Source organism: Zea mays, chromosome 3 (assembly GCF_902167145.1).
Source record: "Zea mays cultivar B73 chromosome 3, Zm-B73-REFERENCE-NAM-5.0, whole genome shotgun sequence".
Classification (NCBI taxonomy): Eukaryota; Viridiplantae; Streptophyta; class Magnoliopsida; order Poales; family Poaceae; genus Zea; species Zea mays.
Genome location: NC_050098.1, coordinates 99,356,140 through 99,381,671, shown reverse-complemented (window position 1 = coordinate 99,381,671; position 25,532 = coordinate 99,356,140). Strand labels below are relative to the sequence as shown.

The 25,532-nt window shown below is 45.7% G+C and overlaps 1 protein-coding gene across 1 annotated transcript; it reads left to right on the top strand.

Annotated features, from left to right (window-relative positions):
- The first annotated feature begins 817 nt into the window (after window positions 1-817).
- On the top strand, window positions 818-9,634 carry LOC100384174 (uncharacterized). The gene is made up of 6 exons (NM_001176751.1): window positions 818-1,013; window positions 2,091-2,236; window positions 2,327-2,446; window positions 2,564-2,731; window positions 8,655-8,744; window positions 9,170-9,634. The coding sequence occupies exons 1-6, from the start codon at window positions 911-913 to the stop codon at window positions 9,266-9,268; spliced, it is 726 nt and encodes a 241-aa protein (NP_001170222.1). The 5' UTR covers window positions 818-910; the 3' UTR covers window positions 9,269-9,634.
- The last annotated feature ends 15,898 nt before the right edge of the window (window positions 9,635-25,532 follow it).

Genomic DNA, 25,532 nt, shown 5'->3' with positions numbered 1-25,532 from the left:
GAGGCACATGTCAATTCGATCGGACTCGATATCATGTACAAGTCAGTCGCGAGTCGTGCCTAAGTCTGTCCGCACTCATGTAACCCAAAATTTATACCACTAAAAAATATTCTATCATAGTCAGCGAAATTCTATACCCCATCACACAATTCTCTACGTCACATTCACCTAAATCTCTATCCTATACCAACTACCATATATTCTACTCCCTCCATTTCAAAATAATAGTCATTTTAGGTCTTTATGTTTATGTCTATATTGAAATAGATAAAGATTAACCTATACACATGTAAAACACATACATCAATTATTTTATAAACCCACTAATAATCTAAAATAAATTTTAATTTAGGACATAGGGAGGGAGTATTATTTATTTTCACCTCTCCTATCCATACCCAACCGTCTTCTACGGTCCTGTCTAGGTCACAGTGTCACACTGCTATGGATTCATATTCAGTATTTGAGATTCTCTCATCTATCTGCAAGCTAGTTTTTCAGTGCATCGATGCAACATATTTTTATTTTATTATATATTCACCCTATAGGTTTAGAATTGTCTTCAGGTATGTGACTGAGGATAGCCTGATAACTTATGACCCGACCTGACTCAATTTGAACTCGATCTGACATTTGAGCATGTCTAACTTTACACTAAGGTCGCGCCTTTCCCGTTCGAAACGTCCAAACCAAACTTCATTTTTCAGTTTCGCCAAAATCCAAATCCCGTTGCGTACTTGCGTGCGTGAGCGTTTTTCCATCGGTACCAACCCCAGCACAGTGACGAAAAGGCCCAACAACCCCCCGACCCGTCACCTGACCCAGCCGATCGAGAATACCCGGAAGGCCGGAACCCACCTGCTGCGCACCTGCAAGCCTCGAGTGGAGCTCTTCCACGGCCGCGGTGGAGATGGCGGCGAATCTGGAGGACGTGCCGTCACTGGATCTGATGCACGAGCTGCTCCGCCGCATGAAGTGCAGCTCCAAGCCCGACAAGCGCCTCATCCTCATCGGTAAAGGAGACCCCTCCCCTTGCCCCTTCTTCCTCCTCGTTGCTGGCGTTCGGTGGATCCCTGTCTCGGTTCCTGGTGCCGCGGGGACGGAGAAATCGCTGCTTGCCGCCGTTGGTGCTCTGGATCCGCCGAAAGTTTTCGGGCCTGTTTGGTTTGTGGCTAACTATGCCACACTTTGCCTAAGGTTAGTCGTTCGAATTGAAGAACTAACCTTAGGCACATAAGTTAGGCAAATTGTGGCAAGTTAGGCAGCGAACCAAACATGCCCTTCACCTTTCCCTTGAAATCTTGGCTATTCCCTATTTCTCATCCTGCATTTGTGGCCAAGAAATATGGCTTTGTTCTCAGAGTGGATTGTCTACAGATTTCTAACGTACGGAACGATTCACTAGTTGAATACCAAGATAAATTAATCATGCGCTAGTCGAGTAGCCCTGTGCTGTTCGGTTTTGGTGTTCTTATCATAAATTTATAATTCTTTAAGGATTATCAAAATTAGAAGTCAGATAATCTTAGTCAGCTTGACCTGATGTGGAAGCCTTCTCTTCATGACATTAAGACGGGGGCGTCCCATCGTGTAGGCAAGTAACGATGATACTCTGCCATGCCACTTTTTTTTTTGACTTTTCATTGGTTCCGAGTATGTATTGTCGTCCATATTTCTGCAATACTGAGGTGAACTCCCTTATGCAATTTGTTTTTAGTTTTTGCTGCTAATGATTGCTGCATTTACACCGCAAAAAACTGATCTGCATTAACAAAATGGTACTAAACTGTGTCGTTCAAGACAAGTAAATTGAAACAACTGCTGTCTGCTATATGGTTTCTTGCTTTTCATTATGGCCTTGTTTGTTGTTATGCTATTTGGTTCGATATGTTTTGTGGTACTGGTAGTCAGGATGAAAGAGGGCAGTACTGTGAAGGGAGATATAAGGTCATGGTGCTTTTTGTGGAGAGTAATAAACATAACACTTTTATAATCTTTTCTTTCCTCATTCATGACTTTTTTATTTTTATTTCTATTATATAGTGCTCTCGATTTTGGAGAATTTGACACCTCTTCTACAAATCTTGTAGGTCCACCTGGCTCTGGAAAGGGAACTCAGTCTCCTATTATCAAGGATGAATATTGCTTGTGCCATTTAGCCACTGGTGACATGCTGAGGGCTGCTGTGGCGGCCAAGACACCTCTAGGTATCAAAGCTAAAGAAGCTATGAATAAGGTAGTATTAGCAGACCAAAACATATAGTAAAATGCTAACCAGAATAAAAAGCTTCTTGTAACTCCATTCCGTGCTGCCTTCCTCTTTTAGGGAGAGCTTGTTTCAGATGATTTGGTTGTGGGCATTATTGATGAAGCTATGAAGAAACCCTCATGCCAGAAAGGTTTCATTCTTGATGGCTTTCCTAGAACTGTGACTCAAGCACAGAAGGTCAGATACTTGCTCGATGCATCAGCATGAACAAACATTCCTATATCATATTGTTATAGATTCTGTATTTGATTTAGTATAATTTGCCGTTGCTGTTTTTTTGAACATCCTGTACAGCTTGATGAGATGTTGGCAAAGCAAGGTGCCAATGTTGACAAAGTCCTGAACTTTGCAATTGATGATGCTGTATTGGAAGAACGGATTACTGGTCGTTGGATCCACTCAGCCAGTGGTAGGACTTACCACTCAAAATTTGCACCTCCAAAGTCTCCAGGAGTTGATGATGTAAGTCGAGTACAGAACATTTAATTAAGCTGCTTATTTTTATGTTTCCACGATCTTATTTATATGATTACTATTTTCTTCTAGACTTAGTGTGGATCGACTCATTATTTTAGTGTGTAAGTTGTTCAAGTTTCCCAATCAGCTTCTTGTGGCATAAGTTTTTCAACCAGTTAATGACATCTTGACATTTATGGCTGGGTGAATATGCTATCAATGCTTTTTTGGGACAGCAATACCGGCACAGATGTGATTAGATAAATGTCAGTTGCTAGATAAGGTTGTTAGAGAGATTAAGGGGCTTATCCCCTCTATTTGTGATGAGTTGCTTCCTATCGGAGGGAACTACGTGGCTTCCTTGGCCATGGGTGACAATAGCCGTTCTCGTCGATCCCCCGATCTCTCCCTCAATCCAAGGCTTTGCTAACCTCCACTCTCAGTTCTCATAAACATTCTAGCTGTATCAATTTGGTATCAGAGCCCCCCCCCCCCCCGGGGCATCACCAATGTTTGACCTTGGCTCTGAACCCGAGGACCTGTCCATTACGGAGTAGCTGCGCCTCATCCTTGACCAACAAACCAAATTGTTCATGCAAATCACGATGATCAATGGCTGGCTTGCACGCATGGAGATTACTTTAGACGATTCCACCTCAAGGACCCCTATCCCAGACGGTAGCGACATCCCTACCGGTAGCCACAGTGGGTAGCGAAGGTACTGGGCTTAGCGACAGGACTGGTGTCAGATTTCCAAGCTCTGGTGGCGGCGGTGGCATGTGTGATATCCTAGCCCCAGTGGATAGTGATATCCTGGCCCAAGGCTTAATAGAATTAATAGAGTATTCATAGCAACAAGGTGCATCTTCTTTTTTGGAAGCCTGTCTCGAAAGAACCTCTGGGTTAAGCGTGCTTGGCCCAAAGCAATTTTGTGATGAATGACCGACTAGAAAGTCTTCTCGGTTGCACATGAGTGAGAACAAAGTGTGCACAAAAGATTTGTGTTGGTATGTGGGGATGGTCTATGATCCTAGAGGGCTGCCAGGAGTGAGTACCGCTGGTCTGGGAGTGGACGGAGTGTTACAACATGGATGGTAGTGGTAGTCACGATTTCCATGGCTGCAACGGCTCCAACGACGGCGGCGCCCAACGGCCGAAGCTCGCGTTTCTACGATACAACGTCGACGCCAGCCCACTCCCTTGGATTAACAAGTGTGGGATATATTTTCGGGGGATGTGAACGCTGACGGAAGACAAGATGTGGATCACATCGCTTCACCTCGACGACACGTCGGTAGACTGGTTCTTTGCCCTAGAACGTGGTGTCGGGGTGGTTTCCTAGCCTCGTTTCGCCCAATATGTTGTTCGTAGCTTCGGCCTCCACTGCGCACTAATGGACTAGCAAAACTAAAGGATCTTCGGTGCACCGAGGCACTGAACGAGTACTAGCGCCTGTTCATGGTGTTCCTATGCCGTTGCGACAACTTGACCCAGCTTGAGCAGATGAATCTCTTCACATCCATTCTCTCGGAGCCCCTTCACATAGATGTTGATCTGGAGGAGCCGACAACCCTTCATTCTACAATCAGCCTTGCACATGCCTATGAACGACGCCTCTCGACAGCTACACAAGGTGCTCAGGGGGTGTCTGAACAATAGGCAGGAGTGACGCTCCAATAGCTAAGGCAACATCGTCTTTGGCTAGAAACCCCGATTGCAAGTTGTTGCTAGAGGAGCTAGTAGCGAAGAGGGCTAATAGCAAGTGCTATCACTGCACTGAGAAGTATTCCCCCGACCATCGATCATCGTTGTGCGAACAAGGCGTCTACCTCAGCTAGTAGCGAAGACGGCTAATAGAAAGTGCTATCACTGCACTAAGAAATATTCCCCCGACCATCGACCATCGTTGTGCAAACAAGGCGTCTACCTCTTAGAGACAAACATGCGATGACGTTGTTGTCGACGCTCTGGCCGAGGAGCTGGGCATTTCACTGCATGCTATGACCAACATTGATGTCACCGACACGCTTAGGCTCAAAGGCGTCATCAACAAAGTCTCCTTGGTGGCCCTGGTGGACTCCGGCTCCACCCACACATTCATTTGGGACGCCATTCTTCCTTGCCTCTGCTTGCATGCATTGCTTGGTGACGGCCTGTCCGTTAAGGTGGCCAACAACGAGAAGGTCTACAACGGTGGTCTATGTGCCAACATGGCATTGACCATCGACGATGATGAATTCAAGGCAGACTACTATGTGCTACCATTGGGCGGCGTGGATTTGGTCCTTAGGGTGGCTTTGCTTCGTTCTTAGGGACCTATCTTGTGCAACTACGACACCCTCACCATGACTTTCTGACGGCAAGGCCACCTGGTTCGTTGGAACGACCTGGGTGGAATAGCAGGACAACTTGCCTCCATGGACATGTCTCACAAGCTCGTGGGCACGTTGCTGGAAATCCTTCCCCGACCTCTTCATCGAGCCACATGGACTTCATCCTCGACAATGCCATCATCACCACATCCATCTATTGCCAGGGACAACGCATGTGGCCATTCGTCCTTACTGCTACCTGCAGTTACTCAAAGATGAAATTGAGCGACAGTGCGAGGAGATGCTTCTCCAGGGCATCATTCAGGAGTGCACATCATCTTTTTCTTCGTCAGTGCTGCTCGTTAAGAAGGGTGTCAGATCGTGGTGGTTCTGCATCGACTACCGTGAGCTAAACAAGAAGATGGTCAAGGACAAATTTCCCATCCCTGTGGTGGACAAATTACTGGATGAGCTCCGAGGGGCGTGCTTCTTCACCAATCTCGACCTGCGCAACGTGTACCACCAAGTGTGGATGCATCTCGACGACATCACCAGGATAGCCTTCTGCATGCATCACGTCCATTTCAAGTTCTTGGTCATGCCTTTCGGCTCAACTAATGCGCCATCGACATTTTAGGCCCTTATGAATGAGGTCCCAAAGCCCTTCCTCTACAAGTTCGTGTTGGTCTTCTTCGACAACATCTTGATCTACAGTCGTTCGTGGGTGGAACATCCATAGTTGTTAAGGCGTCCCTAAGGCGTCGCTTAGGCAACGCCAAAGCGCTAAGGCGTGTGAAAACCTTAAGGCGTCCTGGTCGCCTTATCTCGGAGCCTAAGGCGTCCGCTTTGGACAGTAGGGCGTTGCCCCGACGCTATGAGGACGCCTTGGAGTGATGTAGGGTTGGATCCTGACGCAGGGGGGGGGAGCGCTGAGAGGGAGGCGGCTGGGAGTGAGTGAATAAGTGGGTAACCTAATTTTAATGGCTGGGAGAGAAAATTCGGATACAATTCAGATATAGATACATATATTTTTTCCCCTTCTTGTTTAGGGAGCAAATAATGTATGAAACATTCTATGCAAAATTTTATTCTTATTGTAATAATGTGCTTGATAACATAAGAAAAGATTAACATCAAATTTCATATATATCTATTTAAAAATATTAAATTTGTCCTAATAGTTCGGATACCCACTTTCATCCCTAGCTGCCAGCTTACGAGTGGGACCTGATCAACTTGGTAAAGGTTGTTCATCATTGGCGACCATACATTTGGGGGGCGTGCGTTCACGATTCGTAGTGACCACTTTAGTCTCAATTTTCATTGGATCAACAGTTGTCGACGATTTCACAACATACTTGGGTGAGCATGCTCTTCGGGTACGACTTCATTGTCGAGTATCGTCCCGGGAAGCTGAACGGTGCTGCCGACGCGCTGTCACGACGTGACGAGGACCCCACAACGTCCTTGCACAACATCTCTTCCCTGACATTTGAGCTCTTTGACTCGTTATGCGTAGAGGTGAGTTCGGACCCCCAGGTGGCGGCCCTGCGCCAACAACTGGTCTACGACTTAGCCAAGGAGGGCTGGACTGAAAACGGATGGTCTGCTATGGTGCGGCGGCAAGATCTTCGTCCCCGACGCCTCGATGCCGTGGTCACAACTTCTGGCGCACAACCATGACGTTGGCCATGAGGGCATTCATAAGACATTGACTCGTTGGCAAGCGTCCTTCTATAGTCTACACGTGCTGTAGAGGATCCGCGAGTATGTTCGTGGTTGTGCCTGTGCTGTCTGTCAACGGAACAAGACAGAACACTTGCATCCCGACGGTCTTCTCCAACCTCTACTAGTGTCGACGGAAGTCTGGAGTGATATCTCCATGGACTTCATCAAGGGATTTCCAAAGGTGGGTAGCAAGTCAGTGGTCCTCACCTTGGTGGATAGATTCTCCAAATTCGCACACTTCATCGACATCCTTACATGGCGGCCTCGGTGGCTAAGGTGTTCTTCAATGACATTGTGCGGCTCCATGGCTGCCGTGTTTCATAGTCAGCGATCGCGACACGATCTTCACAAGCCTCTTCTGGACCAAGTTGTTCAAGTTGATCGGAGTTAAGCTCCACATGAGGTCAACTTTTCATCCGCAGTCTGACGACCAACCAGAGGTAGTTAACAGGGTCATCACCATGTACCTGCGGTGTCTCGCCGGTGACAGACCCAAGACCTGGCTTCGTTGGTTTCCTTGGGCCGAGTACTGCTACAACTCATATCAAACATCGTTCAAGTGCTCCGCATTCCAGGTTGTCTATGGGCGTGACCCTCTGGCCTTGATTGATTACAGCCTGGTCGTCCAAAGTAGCAGCTGTTGACAACCACCTGGCTGAGCGGGATGCCTTCCTGGAGGACATCCGTGAACGCCTCTTGCAGGCGCAGGTCACTATGAAGCATTACCAGGACCGGAAGCGCAGCGAGGTGACTTTCAATGAAGGCGACTGGGTCTGGCTGGGATGACCACTGCAGCTCCTTCCAAGCTCAGACCGAAGTTCTATGGCCCCTAGAAGATCATTCAGAAGGTGGGCACTGCTTCTTTCTGCTGGACCTGCCACAGCGAGCCTGCATTCACGACGTTTTCCACATCTCCCTGCTAAAAAGTTCGAAGGCGCCACACCTGACCAGACTGCCCCGCTACCTGAGCTGCTGCACGTCAAGGTCTTGCCCACTTCCGAACGGGTCATTCGTTCACGGCTGAACCGTGGAGTATGGAAACTGCTGGTTAAATGGACTGGCCACTCAGAGACTGACACTACATGGGAACAGCTCGAAGAGTTCAAGCAAAGTTTCCCTGATATAGAGCTTGCGGATGAGCTCTTTGCCGGGGAGGGCTGTAATGTTATTGATGCTTTTCTGGGACAGCAGTACCGGTGCAGATGCCGTGATTAGGTAAATGTCAGTTGCTAGATAAGGTTGTTAGAGAGATTAAGGGGCTTATCCCCTCTATTTGTGAGGCAGTCGGTTGAGTCAAATAAGGACTCCTAATCTATTAAGGTGATAGTAGTTTGTTCCTGGGTTTTAATTGAAGAAGTTGCTTCCTATCGGAGGGAACTGCTCCGGTCATCGTGGCTTCCTCGGCCGCGGGTGATAGTAGCTGTTCTCGCTGATCCCCCTATCCAATCGGGTCTCTCCCTCAGTCCAAGGCTCTGCTAATCTCCCCTATCTGTTCTCCTAAACGTCTTAGCCATATCAGAATATTGACATACTGTTATGGTCTCTGCTTGTGGATGCTATTAATTCTGCTAGGATGAGGCACTGGCTAGTTTAAGCAGTAGTGCAGCCTCTTTCTCCCTCAATGAAAACCATGTTCATGGAAAATGCACATAGATAAATTTACAGTTATTGCTATCTTTTTTGCAGCAAGAAAAAGCTGCATTATTGAAAGCACTTCTGCCTTCTCTTGTATTCAACTATTAATATCAAAAATTTGTCACTTTATCTATACTATATATTTGTGCACTTGTGATTTAAATTCTTCTCAGACTAAATATATATATTTTTTCAATTGGCATTATACTTGACTTCGACTGGTCTCTCTTTATTTGCTCTTCATTTTCGCAAAGGTAACTGGAGAGCCATTGATTCAAAGGAGAGATGACACCGCTGAGGTCTTGAAGTCAAGGCTTGAAGCTTTCCACAGACAAACCGAACCTGTATGTTATTCTTTTAACAGCCTGAAAAAAAATCCTTGACCACTATATATGTTTATAATTTATATTAAAGTTGTGTTAATGTCTTACTCTGAAATTTGGCTCTATTGTTTGACAGTAAAATTTGGCTTATCTCACATTTGTTCATTGATGATTTCTATCCATTTAAATATGTATATCATCAATTATGTCATAGCACTGCCACTGCGTAAAGTTCAACGATTTGGTGGGCCCTTTGGGACGTGCATTTTTAATGTCCTTTATAGTACTGGTGCTCCACTAATATACGTCTTCTGGGCTCTCTGCTTTTTTATTCATAGTTCTGACTTAGTATGTCATGACAGTCCATCTGTGTATTCTTTGTACTTAGTGATGTATTCTTTTTATATCAATATTATTCCTAATTTGAAAACATTTGGCTCGTCCAGGTGATTGATTATTACTCCAAGAAGGGCTTAGTGGTGAACCTGCCTGCAGAGAAACCACCGAAGGAAGTGACTGCTGAGGTGCAGAAAGCCCTCTCGTGATGAAATGTCCACTCTTGAGGTTAAACATGACATCTACCAAAACCCCTTTGTTTGGGTTTCTTCAAAATTTGCACTAGGCCAACATCATGAGGTTTTTTATTTTCAGTATCCTTATTGTGCGGATGCACCATTTTTTGTTATCACACCTTTCACAAGCTCGGCAATTGTCTGAATAATTTCTGTGTCTAATGATGGAACTGTTTTTCAGTAACAAACTGATATGATTACAACAATTCATCTTTGGGAAAATTTCCCTGCAAACCTTGTTCCAGTTCTTACAAGACTGCTATGTTACTGGCTATAATAATCAGGAAGATACCTTGCTCTGTCGAGCCTTGAGCGGAGAGATTGATGTGCTGCGAGGTCAAATAAATGTTTCATGTTGTATGGTTCTGAACTTGTGGTGATGTTTATTCGTACCTGCTATAATTTCCAGTGAGTTATGTAGACTACCTAAGCACCGTTAAACCCTTTTCATGGCGCTAATTATCTTAGACGGATTAAGAAAGGTGATTGACGTTCTCAAGGCCCTGGACCTTGATAACACATTTCGTGAGTATAAGAATGTAGCTCCCACTACATTGCACGTAGCATTATGAAGACAAAATAAGGGGAGCACAACCCCAAAATCAGAAAAGCACGAATTTGGATGTAAATTAAATTAATTTACACTCCAATTCACCTCAATACACATGGATTGAGATAAATACTAGAGTATCTAAATAAGGTCTAAAAAGTATTTTCTGTTTAGGGCAAGTATATTGGTGCTTGTTAGCAATGAGGAAAGCTATTGTGGGTCACTTTCTTTTGACTCCTTCAAGGCAATACAAGGGTGAATTGGGTTTTTCTAAAAATTCCACAAATATTAAACCCTAAGCAAGAGTCCAACTTCACCTAACTACAAGCAACAAATAAATAATACTAGAAAAACAACAACCATAAGTCATTACTTCAAATACTTGCTAAGCAATTGAACAAAGTGAAATGCTCAAATTAAATGCGGAATGTAAAGCAAGGTTAAGAAGACTCCTCCAATTTTTTGCCGAGGTATCGAAGAGTCAGCACTATTCCCTAGTTCTGGTTGGAGCACCTACGCAAGGGTATTGCTCCCTCTTGGTCCTCGCAAGAACCAAGTGCTCAATATGAGGTGATCCTTTGCCACTGTGGCGCGGTGGATCCTTCACGACCGCGTACACACTTGAGCCGGGTCACCAACAAATCCTCCGGGTGATCACTGTACTCCAATCGCCACCAAGTCGTCTAGGTGATGCCGATCACCAAGAGTAACAAGCCATAGACTTTCACTTTACCAAGAGAAGCCTAATGCATGTGGTGTGTGCTCTAGGTGGCTCTTTCTTGCACTAATGAGGTCCTAACATGGGATTATGATTTTCTAATCACCTCACTAGGCTTTGGTGGTGCTCGCAATGCTCTAGCAATGAATGGGCTTGAATGTGGGCAGCAAGACACTCAATGAGGTAGGTGGAGGGGGTATAAATATCCCCACCCACCAAACTAGCCGTTGCTGAACCTTTCTACGCATGGGCGCACCAGACAGTCCGGTGCGCCACCGGTGCCCCAATGATCGACTCCAACGACTAGTTCTAACAACTAGCAGTTGGGCTGACAGTGCACCCGACAGCGAACAATGGCTGTTCGGTGCACACCGGACAGTCTGGTGTGGCCGTTAAAATTCAACTCTTAAACTCGTTGCTCTCGGGTTTTCTCGAGGGCAGAGACGCTGCCCCTGGGGCTGGCTAGCCCCACTGTCAGAGGGTGCACCGGACAGTCAGGTGCCCCTAAGACAACAACCCTAATTTCTTTTCCTTTGTTTTTTCTAAATCATTTTTGTTCTAGCTTGTGAGTGTGTTATAGAGTGACACCTAGCACTAGATGTGAGTGTGAATATGCACCAACACTACACTAGAAATCTCTTGGTCAAACTACTCATTCACAACCCCTCTTTATAGTACGACTAAAATATAAATAGAAGACCTAATTCTATACCAAGTGTCCTCAAGTCCTTCGACACTCGGAATATGAAGACCTTTATCTTTTGATTCGTCTTTTCAGCCATCGCTTCAAGTTCTCATCTTAGAGATTGTTTTCACCGTTGCAACACAACTTCCTGTAATGCGACCTAACTTACCATTTGCACTGCAAAACACACGTTAGTCACATAATCTTATGTTTTCATTAATCACTAAAACCAACCAGGGCCTAGATGCTTTCAATCTCCCCATTTTTGGTGATTGATGACAACCCTACAAGAGTGTGAGAGTAGTTTGTTTGTTTTTCTGTCAACAGAGAAGATGGTTAGTTATACTCAACAATTTTGATAGAACTAGGTTGTGTAATAAAATAGTAAGTATAAGTGCATACACAACGTAAGTTTCTTGTTCATATAAGAATGAAATGAAATCCATGAACAAGAACTGAACGATTGGTGACAATATCATAGGTTAAAACATAGTACACACAGTCATAACTGAAAGTCGCCTAGAGGGGGCTGAATAGGGCGAAACTGAAATTCTCAAAAATAATCACAACTACAAGCCGGGTTAGCGTTAGAAATATAATCGAGTCCGCGAGAGAGGGTGCAAAACAAATGGCAAGCGAATAAGGAGTGAGACACGTGGATTTGTTTTACCGAGGTTCGGTTCTCGCAAACCTACTCCCCGTTGAGGTGGTCACAAAGACCGGGTCTCTTTCAACCCTTTCCCTCTCTCAAACGGTCCCTCGGACCGAGTGAGCTTTCTCTTCTCAAATGCTTGGAACACAAAGTTCCCACAAGGACCACCACAAGATTGGTGTCTCTTGCCTCAATTACAAATGAGTTTGATCGCAATGAAGATTCAAAGAAGAAGAAAGCAATCCAAGCGCAAGAGCTCGAAAGAACACAAGCAAATCTCTCTCACTAATCACTAGGGCGTTGTGTGGAGTTTGGAGAGGATTTGATCACTTGGGTGTGTCTAGAATTGAATGCTAGAGCTCTTGTAAGTAGTTGAAGTGGGAAAACTTGGATGACTTGAATGTGGGGTGGTTGGGGGTATTTATAGCCCCAACCACCAAACTAGCCGTTTGGTGGGGCTGTCTGTCGCATGGTGCACCGGACAGTCCGGTGCACACCGGACATGTCCGGTGCGCCAGCCACGTCACCAAGGCCGTTGGGTTCCGACCGTTGGAGCTCTGTCTTCTGGGCCCGCCTGGATGTCCGGTGGCACACCGGACATGTACTGTAGAGTGTCCGGTGTGCCCGTGCGCGCGTGCCTGACTTCTGCGCGCTCTGGTGCGCATTTAATGCTTCTGCAGGTGACCGTTGGCGCTAAGTAGCCGTTGCTCCGCTGGTCACCGGACAGTCCGGTGTACACCGGACAGTCCGGTGAATTATAGCGGAGCAAATTCCCGAGGCCGGCGAGTTCCAGAGCCGCCCTTCCTTGGAGCACCGGACACTGTCCGGTGTACACCGGACAGTTCAATGAATTATAGCGGAGCACCTCTGGATTTTCCCGAAGGTGACGAGTTCGACTTGGAGTCCCCTGCCACCGGACAGTTTCCGGTGCACCAGACCAGGGCTGCCTTCGGTTATCCCTTTGCTCCTTTGTTGAACCCAATACTTGGTCTTTTTATTGGCTAAGTGTGAACCTTTGACACCTGTATAACTTATACACTAGAGCAAACTAGTTAGTCCAATTATTTGTGTTGGGCAATTCAACCACCAAAATCAATTAGGAACTAGGTGTAAGCCTAATTCCCTTTCAATCTCTCCCTTTTTGGTGATTGATGCCAACACAAACCAAAGCAAATATAGAAGTGCATAATTGAACTAGTTTGCATAATGTTAGTGCAAAGGTTGCTTGGAATTGAGCCAATACAAATACTTATAAGATATGCATGGATTGTTTCTTCATTTTTTAACATTTTGGACCACGCTTGCATCACATGTTTTGTTTTTGCAAACTCTTTTGTAAATTCTTTTCAAAGTCCTTTTGCAAATAGTCAAAGATAAATGAATAAGATTTTGCAAAGCATCTTCAAGATTTAAAATTTTCTCCCCCTGTTTCAAATGTTTTTCCTTTGACTAAACAAAACTCCCCCTTAATGAAATCCTCCTCTTAGTGTTCAAGAGGGTTTTGATATTAATTTTGAAGAGGGTATACCAATTTGAAATTATATCACAAGTAAGATACCAATTTGAAAATACTCTTTGAAAAACTAAATTTTACAAATGGTGGTGGTGCGGCCCTTTTGCTTTGGGCTCATACTCTCTCCCCCTTTGGCATAAATCGCCAAAAAACGGAATCATTAGAGCCCTTAGAATTTCTATCTCCCCCTTTGGTCATAAATAAATGAGTGAAGATTATACCAAAGAACGGAGTCCTTTTCTCCCCAAAGATGGAGAGTTGCTCGGAGTGATGGCGAAGGATGAGTTACGGAGTGGAAGCCTTTTGTCTTCGCCGAAGACTCCAATTCCCTTTCAACACACCTATGACTTGGTTTGAAATAGTCTTGAAAACACATTAGTCATAGCATATGAAAGATACATGATCAAAGGTATATAAATGAGCTATGTGTGCAAATCAACAAAAGAAGTTCCTAGAATCAAGAATATTTAGTTCATGCCTAAGTTTGTTAAAAGTTTGTTCATCAAGAGGCTTGGTAAAGATATCGGCTAATTGATCTTTAGTGTTAATATATGAAATCTCGATATCTCCCTTTTGTTGGTGATCCCTTAAAAAGTGATACCGAATGGCTATGTGCTTAGTGCGGCTATGCTCAACGGGATTATCCGCCATGCAGATTGCACTCTCATTATCACATAGAAGAGGAACTTTGGTTAGTTTGTAACCATAGTCCCTAAGGGTTTGCCTCATCCAAAGTAGTTGCACGCAACAATGTCCTGCGGCAATATACTCGGCTTCGGCGGTAGAAAGACCTACGGAGTTTTGCTTCTTTGAAGCCCAAGACACCAAGGATCTTCCCAAGAACTGGCAAGTCCCCGATGTGCTCTTTCTATTAATTTTACAACCCGCCCAATCGGCATCGGATTAACCAAGTAAATCAAAAGTGGATCCCCGAGGATACCAAAGCCCAAACTTAGGAGTATAAACCAAATATCTCAAGATTCGTTTTACGGCTGTAAGGTGAGCTTCCTTAGGGTCGGCTTGGAATCTTGCACACATGCATACGGAAAGCATAATATCCGGTCAAGATGCACATAAATATAGTAAAGAACCTATCATCGACCGGTATACCTTTTGATCGACGGATTTACCTCCTTCATCAAGGTCGAGATGACCATTTGTTCCCATGGGTGTCTTGATGGGTTTGGCATCCTTCATTCCAAACTTGCTTAGAATATCTTGAGTATACTTCGTTTGGCTTAGGAAGGTGCCCTCTTGGAGTTGCTTTACTTGAAATCCTAAGAAATACTTCAACTCCCCCATCATAGACATCTCGAACTTTTGTGTCATGATCCTACTAAACTCTTCACATGTAGACTCGTTAGTAGACCCAAATATAATATCAACATAAATTTGGCATACAAACAAGTCATTTTCAAGAGTTTTAGTGAATAAAGTAGGATCGGCTTTTCCGACTTTGAATCCATTAGTGATAAGGAAATCTCTAAGGCATTCATACCATGCTCTTGGGGCTTGCTTGAGCCCATAAAGCGCCTTAGAGAGTTTATAGACATGGTTAGGGTACTCACTATCTTCAAAGCCGGGAGGTTGCTCAACATAGACCTCTTCCTTGATTGGTCCATTGAGGAAGGCACTTTTCACGTCCATTTGATAAAGCTTAAAGCCATGGTAAGTAGCATAGGCCAATAATATACGAATTGACTCAAGCCTAGCTACGGGTGCATAGGTTTCACCGAAATCCAAACCTTCGACTTGGGAGTATCCCTTGGCCACAAGTCGAGCTTTGTTCCTTGTCAGCACACCATGCTCATCTTAAACCCACTTGGTTCCTACAACATTTTGGTTAGGACGTGGAACTAAATGCCATACCTCATTCCTAGTGAAGTTGTTGAGCTCCTCTTGCATCGCCACCACCCAATCCGAATCTTGTAGTGCTTCCTCTATCCTGTGTGGCTCAATAGAAGAAACAAAAGAGTAATGTTCACAAAAATGTGCAACACGAGATCTAGTAGTTACCCCCTTATGAATGTCGCCTAGGATGGTGTCGACGGGGTGATCTCGTTGGATTGCTTGGTGGACTCTTGGGTGTGGCGGTCTTTGCTCTTCATCCTCCTTGTCTTGATCATTTGCATCTCCCCCTTGATCATGGCCGTCATCTTGAGGTGGCTCATTTGATTGATCTTCTCCTTCATCAATTTGAGCCTCATCCTCATTTTGAGTTGGTGGGGATGCTTGCGTGGAGGAGGATGGTTGATCTTGTGCATTTGGAGGCTCTTTGGATTCCTTAGGACACACATCCCCAATAGACATGTTCCTTAGCGCGATGCACAGAGCCTCTTCAATACCTATCTCATCAAGATCAACTTGCTCTACTTGAGAGCCGTTAGTCTCATCAAACACAACGTCACAAGAAACTTCAACTTGCCCAGAGGACTTGTTAAAGACTCTATATGCCCTTGTGTTTGAATCATATCCTAGTAAAAAGCCTTCTACAGTCTTAGGAGCAAATTTAGATTTTCTACCTCTTTTAACAAGTATAAAGCATTTGCTACCAAAGACTCTAAAATATGAAATATTGGGCTTTTTATCGGTTAGGAGTTCATAGGATGTCTTCTTGAGGATTCGGTGTAGATATAACCGGTTGATGGCGTAGCAGGCGGTGTTGACCGCCTCGGCCCAAAACCGATCCGAAGTCTTGTACTCATCAAGCATGGTTCTTGCCATGTCCAAGAGAGTTCTATTCTTCCTCTCCACTACACCATTTTGTTGTGGGGTGTAGGGAGAAGAGAACTCATGCTTGATGCCCTCCTCCTCAAGAAAGCCTTCAATTTGTGAGTTCTTGAACTCCGTCCCATTGTCGCTTCTAATTTTCTTGATCCTTAAGCCGAACTCATTTTGAGCTCGTCTCAAGAATCCTTTTAATGTTTCTTGGGTATGAGATTTTTCCTGCAAAAAGAACACCCAAGTGAAGCGAGAATAATCATCCACAATAACTAGACAGTACTTACTCCCGCCGATGCTTATGCAAGCGATCGGGCCGAATAGGTCCATGCGTAGGAGCTCCAGTGGCCTGTCGGTCGTCATGATGTTCTTGTGTGGATGATGGGCACCAACTTGCTTCCCTGCTTGGCATGCGCTACAAACCCTGTCTTTCTCAAAATGAACATTTGTTAATCCTAAAATGTGCTCTCCCTTTAGAAGCTTATGAAGATTCTTCATCCCAACATGTGCTAGTCGGCGGTGCCAGAGCCAGCCCATGTTAGTCTTAGCAATTAAGCAAGTGTCGAGTTCAGCTCTATCAAAATTCACTAAGTATAGCTGACCCTCTAACACTCCCTTAAATGCTATTGAATCATCACTTCTTCTAAAGACAGTGACACCTACATCAGTGAATAAACAGTTGTAGCCCATTTGACATAATTGAGAGACGAAAAGCAAATTGTAATCTAATGAATCTACAAGAAAAACATTGGAAATGGAATGGTCAGGGGATATAGCTATTTTACCCAAACCTTTGACCAAACCCTGGTTTCCATCCCCGAATGTGATAGCTCGTTGGGGATCTTGGTTTTTCTCATAGGAGGAGAACATCTCCTTCTCCCCTGTCATGTGGTTTGTGCACCCTCTGTCGATAATCCAACTTGAGCCCCCGGATGCATAAACCTACAAAACATGTTTAGTTCTTGACTTTAGGTACCCAAATGGTTTTGGGTCCTTTGGCATTAGAAACAAGAACTTTGGGTACCCAAACACAAGTCTTTGACCCCTTGTGCTTGCCCCCAACATATTTGGCAACTACCTTGCCAGATTTGTTAGTCAAAACATAAGATGCATCAAAAGTTTTAAATGAGATGTCATGGTCATTTGATGCACTAGGAGTTTTCTTCTTAGGCAACTTAGCACGGGTTGGTTGCCTAGAGCTAGATGTCTCACCCTTATACATGAAAACATGGTTAGGGCCAGAGTGAGACTTCCTAGAATGAATTCTCCTAATCTTATCCTCGGGATAACCGGTAGGATATAAAATGTAACCCTCGTTATCCTGAGGCATGGGAGCCTTGCCCTTAACAAAGTTGGACAATTTCTTAGGAGGGGCATTATGTTTGACATTGCCTCCCTGTTGGAAGCCAATGCCATCCTTAATGCCAGGGCGTCTCCCACTATAAAGCATACTACGAGCAATTTTAAAATTTTCATTTTCAATTTCATGCTCGGCAATTTTAGCATCTAGTTTTGCTATATGATCATTTTGTTGTTTAATTAAAGCCATGTGATCATGTATAACATTAACATCAACATCTCTACATCTAGTACAAATAGAAGTGTGCTCAACGGTAGATGTAGAGGGTTTGCAAGATCTTAATTCTACAACCTTAGCATGCAATATATCATTTTTGGTTCTAAGCTCGGAAATAGTAGCATTGCAAACATCAAAATCTTTAGCCTTAGCAATTAATTTTTCATTTTCATTGCTAAGGCTAATGAGAGATAAGTTCAATTCTTCAATCTTAGCAAGCAAATCATCATTATCATTTCTAAGATTGGGAATTGAAACATTACAAGCAATAGAATCAACCTTAGCTAACAAATTAGAATTCTCATTTCTAAGGTTGTCTATAGTCTCATCGCAAGTGCTTAGCTCACTGGATAATTTTTCACATTTTTCAACTTCTAGAGCATAAGCATTTTTAACCTTAACATGCTTTTTGTTTTCCTTGATTAGGAAGTCCTCTTGGGTGTCCAAGAGGTCATCCTTCTCATGGATGGCACTAATTAATTCATTTAATTTATCCTTTTGTTGCATGTTTAGGTTGGCAAAAAGAGTGCGTAAGTTATCTTCCTCATCACTAGCATTTTCATCACTAGAAGACTCATATCTAGTGGAGGATTTAGATTTAACCTTCTTCTTTTTGCCGTTCTTTGCCATGAGGCACTTGTGGCCGACGTTGGGGAAGAGAAGGCCCTTGGTGACGGCGATGTTGGCGGCGTCCTCGTCGTCGGAGGAGTTGCTAGAGCTTTCATCAGAGTCCCACTCCCGACAAACATGGGCATCACCGCCTTTCTTTTTGTAGTATCTCTTCTTCTCCTTTCTTCTCCCCTTCTTGTCGTCGCCCCTGTCACTGTCACTAGATATAGGACATTTTGCAATAAAATGACCGGGCTTACCACATTTGTAACACACTTTCTTGGAGCGGGGTTTATAGTCCTTCCCCCTCCTTTGTTTGAGGATTTGGCGGAAGCTCTTGATGACGAGCGCCATTTCCTCATTGTCGAGCTTGGAGGCGTCGATTGGTTGTCTACTTGGTATAGACTCCTCCTTCTTTTCCTCCGTCGCCTTGAATGCAACCGGTTGAGCTTCGGACGTGGAGGGGCCGTCAAGCTCGTTGATCTTCCGTGAGCCCTTGATCATAAATTCAAAGCTCACAAAATTCCCAATTACTTCCTCGGGAGTCATTAGTGTATATCTTGGGTTGCCACGAATTAATTGAACTTGAGTAGGGTTAAGGAAAATAAGAGATCTTAGAATAACCTTAACCACCTCGTGGTCATCCCACTTTTTTCTCCCGAGGTTGCGCACTTGGTTCACCAAGGTTTTGAGCCGGTTGTACATGTCTTGTGGCTCCTCCCCTTGGAGAAGACGGAAGTGACCGAGCTCGCCCTCGATCGTTTCCCGCTTGGTGATATTGGTGAGTTCATCACCCTCGTGCGCCGTCTTGAGCACGTCCCAAACTTCCTTGGCGCTTTTTAGTCCTTGCACCTTGTTGTACTCCTCCCTACTTAGAGAGGCGAGGAGTATTGTTGTGGCTTAGGAGTTGAAGTGCTCGATTTGGGCCACCTCGTCCTCATCATAATCCTCATCCCCTACGGATGGTACCTGTGCTCCAAACTCAACAACATTCCATATACTTTTGTGGAGTGAGGTTAGATGAAATTTCATTAAATCACTCCACCTAGCATAATCTTCACCGTCAAAGGTTGGCGGTTTGCCTAATGGAACGGAAAGTAATGGAGTATGTCTAGAGGTACGAGGATAATGTAAGGGGATCTTACTAAACTTCTTGCGCTCATGGCGCTTAGAAATTATGGAGGGCGTGTCGGAGCCGGAGGTAGATGGCGATGAAGTGTCGGTCTCGTAGTAGACCACCTTCCTCATCTTCTTTATTTTGTCACCACTCCGATGCGACTTGTGAGAAGAAGTCTTCTTTTCCTTCTTCTTCTCCTTCCACTTCTCCTTGTTGCGGGACTCTTCCGATGAAGCCTTCCCGTGGCTTGTAGCGGGCTTGTCGCCGGTCTCCATCTCCTTCTTGGCGAGTTTTCCCGACATCACTTCGAGCGGTTAGGCTCTAATGAAGCACTGGGCTCCGATACCAATTGAAAGTCGCCTAGAGGGGGGGGGGGGTGAATAGGGCGAAACTGAAATTCTCAAAAATAATCACAACTACAAGCCGAGTTAGCGTTAGAAATATAATCGAGTCCGCGAGAGAGGGTGCAAAACAAATCGCAAGCGAATAAGGAGTGAGACACGTGGATTTGTTTTACCGAGGTTCGGTTCTCGCAAACCTACTCCCCGTTGAGGTGGTCACAAAGACCGGGTCTCTTTTAACCCTTTCCCTCTCTCAAACGGTCCCTCGGACCGAGTGAGCTTTCTCTTCTCAAATGCTTGGAACACAAAGTTCCCACAAGGACCACCACAAGATTGGTGTCTCTTGCCTCAATTACAAATGAGTTTGATCGCAATGAAGATTCAAAGAAGAAGAAAGCAATCCAAGCGCAAGAGCTCGAAAGAACACAAGCAAATCTCTCTCACTAATCACTAGGGCGTTGTGTGGAGTTTGGAGAGGATTTGATCACTTGGGTGTGTCTAGAATTGAATGCTAGAGCTCTTGTAAGTAGTTGAAGTGGGAAAACTTGGATGACTTGAATGTGGGGTGGTTGGGGGTATTTATAGCCCCAACCACCAAACTAGCCGTTTGGTGGGGCTGTCTGTTGCATGGTGCACCGGACAGTCCGGTGCACACCGGACATGTCCGGTGCGCCAGCCACGTCACCAAGGCCGTTGGGTTCCGACCGTTGGAGCTCTGTCTTCTGGGCCCGCCTGGATGTCCGGTGGCACACCGGACATGTACTGTAGAGTGTCCGGTGTGCCCGTGCGCGCGTGCCTGACTTCTGCGCGCTCTGGTGCGCATTTAATGCTTCTGCAGGTGACCGTTGGCGCGAAGTAGCCGTTGCTCCGCTGGCTCACCGGACAGTCCGGTGTACAACGGACAGTCCGATGAATTATAGCGGAGCAAATTCCCGAGACCGGCGAGTTCCAGAGCCGCCCTTCCTTGAAGCACCGGACACTGTCCGGTGTACACCGGATAGTCCGGTGAATTATAGCGCAGCGCCTCTGGATTTTCCCGAAGGTGACGAGTTCGACTTGGAGTTCCCTGGTGCACCGGACACTGTCCGGTGGCACACCTGACAGTCCGGTGCGCCAGACCAGGGCTGCCTTCGGTTATCCCTTTGCTCCTTTGTTGAACCCAATACTTGGTATTTTTATTGGCTAAGTGTGAACCTTTGACACCTGTATAACTTATACACTAGAGCAAACTAGTTAGTCCAATTATTTGTGTTGGGCAATTCAACCACCAAAATCAATTAGGAACTAGGTGTAAGCCTAATTCCCTTTCAATAACAAACATTGAGACCATATCATAGAGTTTGTGAGTTAAGCATCATACAAAAGTGGAGCTAATACAGAGAGTATCATGCATATATATTACATCAAAAGATCAAAAGCTCTCTCAACTAACTCCCTAACACCCTAGCTCTCACAACTCACATCTCTCCCCTTTGGCGTCAAACACCAAAAGGGTGATCCAAACCTACAAACTAGAAGAAGACAGAGGAGGTGAAGGCGCATTAGGTCACGGTTGAGGCAGAAGTGCAAACACAAGCTGAGTATCGGAGTCAGTCTCGGATCTAGGATCTACAGTAGAGGCTGGAGCTGGTGCTGACTCTGATGCTAGCTGCGGTGCAGGATCCACCAGAGCTGGAGCTGGCACAGAAACAACCACGACAGCAGTGGTAACAGTAGATGCTGGTGCCACTAGTGGCTGAGCGCTGACAGGTCCGACGACCTAGGTCGAGAAATCCTAGGTGACTAGTCTGAGTGGAGAGACAGAAGGACCAAAAGAGTGGAGCGGGGGTCCTGACTAAAGAGCTGGCACAACAACAACCTGAAGAGTAGAAGGAGGAGCAGACTACACTGGAGGGACCTGAACATCGGTATGCTGGAGAATATGTGTCATGAACGCCCGATGCTCGGCCCTGTCTGCTAGGAGCTGGTGCTGTAGGGTGTCCTGGCGGTCCTGAATATTCTGAAACATCGAGAGCATCCGCTCAGACATCTGCTGCTGAATGGTTGTCTGCCTGACCTGCTCTGCGGCCAAATGAGCCTGCTGTTGAGTGAGCGACTAAAGAATAGCAGCCAAGGCAGGGTCAATAGCTGGAGGGACAACAGGAGCAACACTGGAGCTACCAGCCTCATGATCATGGGAACGAGGTGGCACAAGAGGTGGTGGCGGAATCCCCAGATCCTCATCATCACCGCAAGAAGTATCTACAACGGCACCCTGATCCTCGAACTGTCTGATGGCCTTATCCTCAACCCTGATATCTGATACTAGAGCTAGAGATGGAACTGGGTCCTTAGGAGTTGGGCGATAGAAACCAAACTGCAATCGAGAGGCCTCGAGGGTGGCCTGGAACTAAGGAGGCCGGATCAGCTGCGCAAAGATGTGACAGAGGTAGTGAGCGTACGACAGCTGACGACGAGCACGGAGACCATCCAACACTGTATCCTCAATCTCACAGATCAGAAAATCAACCACATCAAACTCCAAGTGAGAGATCAAGACACCAAGTAGCCAGAGCTGAATATGCGTGGTGGCCTCCCTATATCCCATCCTGGGTAGCAAAGTCCTCCTCATCAGCTCATAGAGAAAATTCGTTGCTGGAGTGAAGTCGGCTGGAGAACGCCGCGACCCTTCTGTGAACGGAGGTCTAAACAGGGCAGCGACGTGAGCAGTGGCTGGAGCAACTTCGTCGTGAGGGCGACAGGAAGGATCTGACGTGCCATAGCACAAGCTGTGGAGCCTCGTCGACGACTCAGGAAATCCAAACAACTCTCTGATCTGGGTAGCATGCAGAGTGACATCCTCTCGGGCAAACCGGAACCTCAGCCACTGATGATTAGGGTCTATCCATACTGTGGCATAAAATACTCTGACCCACTCCTCAGTGTATCTCCCACTGAAAGTCAGAAGAAAAAGTAAACCTGGCAGATAGGAGAGGTGACCCTCTGACTTGGCACCGACAGTTGACAGAAAAGCAGGAAGATCCAAAAGCCGGTGCGCCCTCAAGGCAATTCGAGCAGACAACCGCGCAATGAAGAATGACTCCTGAGTCCTGGTGCTGAAGAGTGGCGCAGCTGCTGGGTCTCTCTGAGCTGGCAACCAAGAATCCACGGGTACTTGTCTGAACCGACGTACCCGGGCAACAGTGGCTCACTGAAGATCAAGCAGACGAGGATCAGCAGTAAGCGGTCTTGCCTCGGTCTCGTCACGCTCCCTGAAGCGAGGTGGAGGAATAGGCGGAGCGGAAGCGGGAGCGGGAGCAGTGGAAGCTAGAGTGGTGGAGGTGGTGGACACAGCGGGTGTGGTGGACAGCTCGTGATCAAGAGGAGCTAGCAAAGTGGGAGGTGGAGTGGAGACTGGGTCAGAAGGAGTGGAGTGAGCAGTGGAGGAGCGAGGCCGAGACGCGAGGCGACGAACTGGATAGGCGATCTGATGAGGAAATCCTTAACCGCCCTCCCTGCTCAGCCTGATCTGCCGCTGCTGCCGCTGCAAGTGCTGCACGAGCGACTCTGTCCAGACGCCTCTTCTTTCTGCCCTCTTGCTGCTCAAGATAGAAAGTCTTGCCCTTGACCTATCTGAAGGGGCGAGGAGGGTCCTCATCATCTCCTCGCCCTGACGGTGTGACATTCTTCGTTCGCACCATCCTGAATTGACTGCTGCAAGATAAGGAGAAGAGATAAGCGATAGTGGAGAGCAGTAGGTAAGGCCTGAAAAAGAGTGATAGCTACCTGGGAACTTCTCGAGAGAGAAAAGAACTAGGCAGGACAGGAGACGTGCAGGCGAGCAGGCGAAATCACTGAAATGACAGAAGAGGTGAGCACGTATTAGTCACATAGTAATAAGTATATGAGATGTGAATAAATACATACACAGAGAGTTATGACACAAAACAGAGTGATTTGGAGAAACAGAGGTCAAACGGCGCGAGAACGGCGTTTGAACGGTGAACTGCGCCATAGAGAGTTTGAAATTCGAAATGGGGCATGACATGACTTGGAATTGAGCCGATACTTCATGGATAGATATATATTTGTGAAAATGAGTGTAGTGGGTGCTTGGTTTGAAGTTTGACAGAGGAAAAATATTTTTGGCACTTGGCTAAAAAAGGATCACTAAAAAGGTGAATTGGTTGTGAAACATGTGACTGGAATATCGGGTAGGCGTGAAATTTGGCGTGAGAGGTATTGACAGTAGCTAGAGTGTGCTGGAAAAAGTTGGAGTCGATTTGAGCTATTTTGACTGGTTTGAGCATTTCACCGAACACGTGGTGCGCGAGAGTTTAGAACATCGGTGAAACGGTAGTTTGGGATGCGAAACCCTCCCTAGGGAGCTCAGAATCTGCAGGGGAGCAACACTAGAGCACTCGGCACACACACATGCACTTGATTCACAAGATTTGGATTGGAGCTCAAAAGGTGGGAGTATTATGCACAATAGAGAAATAGAGAGAGGGGACAAAGGGAGGCTGCTCATCGAGGGAAGAAGAGGGAGGTCGAGCTTGGGCAGGAGCACCTCACCGGAGCCAGCCGCCGGCGATCACAGATGGTGATGGGAGGGAAGTGGTAATCACCTGGTGCACCTAGAGAGAGCAGAGAGCACAGAGCGTGTGGATGAAATGGAAGCCTAGGCTTGGCTCGGGCAGGAAAGGTTTTTTTAAAAAAAATTGGTTTTGGGCACACCGAACAGTCTACAGTTACTGTCCAGTGCACACTGGACATCGCATAATAGCTGTCCGGTGAACCACCGGATAGGGTAGCACAGTAGCAGATCTGCGCGTGCCTAGCCAGTGCACCGGACATTACATAATGCAGTATCCGGTGCACACCGGACTGTCCGGTGAGCCCAGACAGAGGGAATTTTGATTTTTCTAGGAAATTTTGAACCAAACAAAATCCCAACTTATAAGCACACAAAAGAACACCTATTGTGATAGGTATTGGTACTCTCACATATTCTCTCATATTTTTCAAAATATTGTGCCATAGGCTAGATAGTTTTTAGAGAAAATAGACAAATGGTGAGATTTTGCATTTGGGTATTGCACTAGAGGTTTCACGATTGAGTTGTGAATGTTCCCTCTAAGTGCAGTACCACATGCATATCTCAAAAACCAATAATTGCACACTTAATGAAATTTAAGTACCAAGAAGCTTAAAATCTAGAACATGTCAAGTTTGAGCCCGAGTTAAGCTTTTTCACTCGCTTTGTGGGCGGTTATCTTAACTAGGTTAGACAAGCCCTAGATGCAATATAGGAAATTTAAATATGCAATGCAAGCTTGACATCACCATTTTATAATTAAGTAAAATTTCTGAGATCAAGAATATTTAGCTCATTCCTCAGCATACAAAAGTGGGTTTTGTCTAAAGGCTTTGTGAAAATATCCGCTAATTGATCTTCCGATCTCACTCCTTCTAAAATAATATCTCCTTTAGCAACATGATCTCTAGGGAAGTGATGACAAATATCAATATGCTTGGTGCGGGAGTGTTGTACAGGATTATTAGCAATTTTAACAGCACTCTCATTATGACACAACAAAGGTACCTTTTCTAGAACTACACCATAGTCTAGAATAGTTTGTTTCATATAAAGAATTTGTGTGCAACAAGCACCCGCGACAATGTATTCCGCTTCGGCAGTTGACAAGGCAACACTGTTTTGCTTTTTAGATGTCCATGAAACTAGTGATCTCCCAAGCAAATGGCATCCTCCGGA